This window comes from Gracilinanus agilis, chromosome 3, assembly GCF_016433145.1.
Source record: "Gracilinanus agilis isolate LMUSP501 chromosome 3, AgileGrace, whole genome shotgun sequence".
Classification (NCBI taxonomy): Eukaryota; Metazoa; Chordata; class Mammalia; order Didelphimorphia; family Didelphidae; genus Gracilinanus; species Gracilinanus agilis.
In genome coordinates this window covers 6,468,957-6,475,513 of record NC_058132.1, presented here as the reverse complement: position 1 = coordinate 6,475,513, position 6,557 = coordinate 6,468,957, and the positions used below count along the sequence as shown (strand labels likewise).

At 37.7% G+C, this 6,557-nt stretch overlaps 1 protein-coding gene across 1 annotated transcript; it reads right to left on the bottom strand.

The window, feature by feature from the left end:
* Positions 1 to 2,744: 2,744 nt before the first annotated feature.
* Positions 2,745 to 4,397, bottom strand: LOC123240685 (zinc finger protein 665-like). The gene is made up of 2 exons (XM_044668405.1): positions 3,604 to 4,397; positions 2,745 to 3,351 (listed from the first exon to the last, which is right to left on the bottom strand). Exons 1-2 carry the CDS (start codon positions 4,395 to 4,397, stop codon positions 2,745 to 2,747), a joined length of 1,401 nt encoding a protein of 466 aa, XP_044524340.1.
* Positions 4,398 to 6,557: the final 2,160 nt, after the last annotated feature.

Genomic DNA, 6,557 nt, shown 5'->3' with positions numbered 1-6,557 from the left:
CATATTATAATTTGGGGGGGTGGTGTTTGTTTATAAATAGGTTACTCCAATTCATGTTCAGTGATTATACAAATGAATTAATTTACAAGAGATTGATTGTAACTCCAAATGAAACAAAAACTTGGGGTGGGGTACAGTCCTTAAGTAAGTAGTGGAATATATTTGTTTGCTATACACATTCAGATTTCTGGAGCTTCAATTATTATTTCACTTTGCTTTAATTATAACAATTTACTTTGAAAACAAAAAGCAGGGAAAGGATTAAACACTGATTTCAATCAGTCATGTCTTTCTTTTTGAATGATGGATACAGTTCAATAATCTATCAGACAACTATACCTGAATTCAAAATTCAAAAATATTAGTTGCAGTTCCAAAGACTTTTACCTTAAACAACAAATCTTACCAATTGCATCTTGGAGCTGAGATATACATATACATATTTACATTTACATGTACAATGAAAAGTTTTGATTTTACAAGTCATAATAACCCATTTTTCTTTCCAATAATTTTCCAGTTTTTTCTAAGTTTCAGTATTTACTAACAATGCTTAAAACTATCTGACAATTCTTCCCAATTTATACAGAAAAGAGTTAACAATTTTGCTGGGAATTAAGCTTCCATTAACATTATCTTGATTGATGATGACTGGTACAGGAGTTAGTCACTTGGAAGAGAATCAACATTATCTTACTGTAACATAATATTTTTTGTGCATTGCAGCATAAGCTCTTTGCCCAGTAAGCATGTCATAGGTAATTCCAAGCTGAGCATTCCTATTGTTTTCTTCCTAAATCTTTGCTTCATATTCACTTCCACAACAAATATTCTCCTGATAGACAAGCTTTAGCTATGCTTTCCTAGTCATTCAGGGGGGAGAATGTTATTAGAAAGGGTCTCCACCAATTTTAGTATAAATGGGACTATCGGAACCTATAGAGAAGTATCTTACTTTAAATCTTTAAAAATGTTTAATGGCACAGGCTGATGAACCCGTATAAGATTTCCCTGTGCGTCAGTCTGCTCTACTACTGGGAAAGAGAAATATTGTAGCATTTCATCATTTTTGTGTCCTGATTTTTCTCTGTGGTTAATTGTAGTGGAAACATCATAGATATTTTATCAGGGGAAGGAGCAGCAGAAGGAGAAGGACAATTGGTTGCCTTTCTTAGTGATTTTATCTTGGCTTCTGAGGGAAGTGAGTCTATGCTACATTGATCTTGTTTTTCTTGGAGGATTTCCCAGAAAGTTTTCTGTAGAGCTGGTGGGACAGTCTATAAAATCTGTGCTACAGCAAAATGCCTTTTCTAGTGAATTAAAGAGATTGAATCTTATTTCCAGCAAAATGTGTCCAGTCAAGTATGAGCTCAAGGTGAAGCCCTTCCTGTAATCATTCCCTGTACACCCCTTAAATTCCAGAAAAAATGCTGTTCACAACTGATCATGCAGCTCTCCTCCATCATTTCATATTCTATTTTTCAATAACAATTATGTGTAAAACCAATATCCAACATTAAAAAATTTTTCTGAGTATCTTTGATTTTCTCCCCCACACCCAAGAAATGTTAAACAATCATATATAGGCTTTGTATGTGCCATGCAATTTTTCCATGTTGATCCTTTTGTAGAATTAAACTTAAACAAAACAAAAATTTTTAAAGTGAAAATTTTTTCATTGGTCTGGAATCAGACTCTTATCAGTCCTTTCTCAGGAAACATGAAATTTTTTATTATGAGTGTTTTGGGATTATTTTGGATCATTATATATTTGGATCATTGAGAGTACCTCAATTTGCTTTCACCATGTGCATTATTCTCCTGGTTCTGCTAAGTTCAGTCTGCATCAGTTCTCAAGAATTTCCAGGTTTTTCTGAGCACTTCCTTCTCATTAATTATAAAACAGTATATTCCATTACAATCATATGCCACTATTTACTTAGCCATTTTCTCACTGATGAGTTTCCTCTTACTTTCCAATTCTTTCATCACCCCAAAAAGAGTAGCTTTAAGTGTTTCTTTTATGTATGTATGTATACACACACACACAAACACACATATATAAGTCCTTTTTGTTTTTTTAATGCTCTTTGGACATAGTTCAAAATTGTTCTCTCCAGAATAGTTGAATCGCTACAAACTCCCACAATAGTTCATTAGTATCTCAATTTAACCACATCTCCTCCAACTTTTGTCACTTTCCATTTCTATCATAATAGCCAAACCTAATACATGTGGGGTGGTCCCTCAGGGATTATAATTTACATTTCTCTAAATAATAGTGATTACCAACCTCCTGAAGAAAAAACACATACAGCTTGAGCACATTCATTAGGTTTTTCTGCACTATGAATCTTCTGATATAAAGTAAGAGATGATCTCTGGCTGAATGTCTTCCTACAGAGAATTCATCTGGAATTGGTCTGTTCAGAAGACATTTTCTCATACTGAACAAGCTCTGGAGTATTCATTTCAAAGTTTTTCTTCATTCATGACAATAGTAAGATTTCTAATAAAAAGGAATTTTCAGTTGGAATAAGAGATGATTGTAGCCTGAAGTCTTTACCTCATTCATCATATTCCTAAAGTTTCTCTCTAGTGTGGATCTTATGTTAAATAATCTAAAAGTGGCAACTATAAGCTAGGTCAGCCTCACTCATGAGGTTTCTCTCCAGTGAAGATTTTGTGATATGAAGCAACTATCGAGCTTTATGTGAAAGCTTGTCCTAATTGATTATATTAAGTTACTCTCCAGTGTGGATGATCTGATGCTTAGCAAGAAGATTCCTCTGTGCAAAAGACTTTCCACATTCTTTACATTCATATGGTTTCTCTCCAGTGTGGATTCTCTGATGTGCAGCAAGAGAGCCCTTCCTTGTGAAAGCTTTTCCACATTGTTTACATTCAAAAGGGTTCTCTCCAGTGTGAATTCTCTGATGTGCAGCAAGATGGCCCCTCTGTGTGAAAGCCTTTCCACATTCCTTACATTCATAAGGTTTCTCTCCAGTGTGGATTCTCTGATGTGCAGCAAGACAATCCCTCACTCTAAAACTCTTTCCACATTCGTTACATTCATAAGGTTTCTCTCCAGTTTGGATGCTCCTTGTCAAAGTCTCTCCACTTTGTTGATCTTCATAAGATTTCTCTCCAATGTGGATTCTCTGGTGTACAGTAAGACTGTCTTTAACTCTAAAAGCCTTTCCACACTGTTTACATTCAAAAGGTTTCTCTCCAGTATGGATTCTCTGATGTGCAACAAGATGGCCCTTCTCTGTAAAAGCCTTTCCACATTGCTTACATTTATAAGGTTTCTTTCCAGTGTGGATTGCCTGATGTCTGGCAAGACTGTCCCTACGTGTAAAAGCCTTTCCACACTGTTTACATTCAAAAGGTTTCTCTCCAGTGTGGATTGTCTGATGAATGACAAGAGTGTTCCTATGTGTAAAAGCTTTTCCACATTGTTTACATTCAAAAGGTTTCTCTCCAGTGTGGATTCTCAGATGTACACCGAGATGGACCCTCTTTGCAAAAGCCTTTCCACATTGATTACATTTATGAGGTTTCTCTCCAGTGTGGATTTTCTGATGTCGGTTAAAATGGCGCCTTCCAGGCAAAATCTTTCCACACTGTTTACATTCATGTGGCTTCTGTCCAGCGTGGGCTCTCTGATGGGTAGCAAGATAGCCCCTCTTTGTGAAAGCCTTTCCACACTGTTTACATTCATAACTTTTCTCTCCAGTGTGGACTGCCTGATGTGTAGCAAGATTGTCACTTCGTGTAAAAGCCTTTCCACATTGTTTACATTCATAAGGTTTCTTTCCAGTGTGGATTCTCTGATGTACAGCAAGATGGCCCCTCTGTGTGAAAGCCTTTTCACACTGTTTACATTTATAAGGTTTCTCTCCAGTGTGCATTGTTTGATGACTGGCAAGGCTGTCCCTACGAGTGAAAGCCTTTCCACATTGTTTACATTCATAAGGTTTCTCTCCAGTGTGGACTCTCTGATGAATAGCAAGACTCTTCCTCCATTTAAAAGCCTTTCCACATTGTTTACATTCATAAGGTTTCTCTCTAGTGTGGATTCTCTGATGTCTGGCAAGACTCTTCCTCCATGTAAAAGCCTTTCCACATTGTTTACATTCATAAGGGTTCTCTCCAGAGTGGATTATTTGATTTGAACCAAGCTCAGAGTCCTGACTAAAAGGTTCCCCACCTTCATTACTCATAGAAACCATGTCTACACTTTGACTTTTTGGTTGTCTAATGAGGTCTAAACTACCTTGAGACATGGGCATTTCAAGAGGTTTCTCAGTCAACTGAGCAAGTACTGCTTTTTCAGGAAAGCCTTTGCTGTTTTCACTATCTTGACAACGGTCATTTCCTGAGGTCAATTTCATATCCTGATTTAGGACTGAATTTTGGCTGACTTTCTCTGCAGTTTGACCAAATTCACAGTCAATCTTTGGATTTTTATTTCCCTTGACATTAGAGTCACAGATTTCTCTCACAGTGAAGTCACAGGGACCCTCATTTATGCATCTTTGGGGGCCAGATCCTTCCACAAAAACACTTTGATTTGTAGACACCTCCACTTCAAAATTAGTCTCTGCCTCTGAAGAAAACAAATAATGCTATAAACACAGAAGGAAGGAGGGCCCATACATACACTCAGAAATATAAGTTCTTTCCTCTGATGGCAGAAATTAAATTTATTTTTATTCTATTTACCCAGGCAAAAAGAAGTTTTCAAACTTAAGCAAAACCAGGCTTTGAAAACACCATTTGGTCATAATTGCAAGATGAATGATTTTAGAAATACCCTTCATATACCGTAACAATGAAACCTCACAACAGACTTATGACATAGGCTGGCCCAAGATTCTCGCCACACGTCACAACTCAGGTCATGAGTTCAGAATGGAGGAGTGATATAACCAAGCTCCCTACAGTTAAACTAAAACTCCAACTCTATGCCTGAGCAAGCTCTGTTCACAGTATTAGACACTCTCCATTGCCTATTCTATCTTTCTCTTAAAAGCCACTTGTTGATTATTCTTATTATTTTTTCAGTCTCCGGTAACTTTCCAGATATTATGTTCTCATCATTTTGAATGCACTATCAAATCTCCATTATTGGTAAATTTTATATACTGAAGAAACAATTTCACTCTTTTTAATTCTTATGTAGTAATTTTCAATATGGAATAACTTTTCTCTACAGATGCAAAGATAATAGACCATTTAGTGCAGATATACTAAATATTCATCTTATTTTATGATCTACCATATATTATGTTTCATAGTCTATACCAGTGATTCCCAAAGTGGGCGCCACCACCCCCTGGTGGGTGCTGCAGCGATCCAGGGGGGCGGTGATGGCCACAGGTGCATTTTGGGGCAGTGAATAACTGTAAGGGGGCGGTGATAGTATGTGACAGGGGGCGCTAAGTAATATTTTTTCTGGAAAGGGGGCGATAGGCCAAAACAGTTTGGGAACCACTGGTCTATACTGAGTCCATCATCCATCTCTCAGGAAATAAATAGAATGATTCAGCCAGCCCTCAGGAGTCTAGCACTCCCCTCACTACAACAGATAAAAGCTTTTTGGGATAATAGCCTTTATACAGCTGCTTTCACCTCACTCACCTTGACCGGAGCTCTTTGGGTCTTCTTGCCATGAAACTTCACCCTGAAAATAGAAGATGAATTTTTCTCTGGGAAATGGAAGCCCTGGGCATAAGGAACAAGGAAGGAATCGGGAAAGAAAAATAAAAAATTTAGTCCTCTTAACAAAAAAAGAGCATGCAACTAAGGTCTACAGGTTAGTTTCTATGGTATACACCAGTGATGGGCAAACTATGCCCCATGCATCTGGCCAATGCTATGGCCCGCAGGCCAAATGCGTGGGGCGTAGTTTGCCCATCACTGGTATACACTGCTAGAACATTTGAAAGAGGGTAAAGATCATGGAACCCATTTGCAAACAGAAAATTCCATCTTTATCTCTTTTAATAGAAGGTAGGCATGTTCCACAGATTCCATTACCTAGAAATTAAAGACAGCTGATAGTTAAGAGGTAAGAGGTCAAAACTTGAAGTTAGAAAACCAAATTCAATCCAGCCTCAGAGAGATGGGAAGTGCATGCCCTTTGGAAGGTTTTTAACCTCTGTTTGTCTCAACAATGAACTGAGGACAATAAAAGTAACAGACTCACAAGGATGTTTTGCAATTAATGATAATTATGAATTCCTTTATCCAGTAGAGGTGATAGAGAAGGTATTTTAAAATGCTTATTCCCTTTCTTTCTATTCCAATCATCTGGCCTGCAACTTGAGGGAAAAATGAAAGAGGAATAGGGATACTGACCAGACTAGGCAGAATTAGGGGCTGTGAGCTACCATTTTATACTTCTTTTTAAAATTTTATTTCTGGGGGCAGCTGGATGGCTCAGTGGATTGAGAGCTAGGCCTAGAGACAGGAGGTCCTAGGTTCAAATCTGACCTCAGACACTTCCCAGCTGTGTGACCCTGGGCAAGTCACTTAACCCCCATTGCCTA

Coding starts and splice junctions, on each gene's coding strand:
- LOC123240685 (XM_044668405.1), bottom strand. CDS start 4,397: ATGAAATTGACCTCAGGAAATGACCGTTGTCAAGATAGTGAAAACAGC. Junction 3,352..3,603: donor GGAAAGATTTTGCCTGGAAG/GCGCCATTTTAA, acceptor TTTTACACGTAG/GGACAGTCTTGCCAGACATC.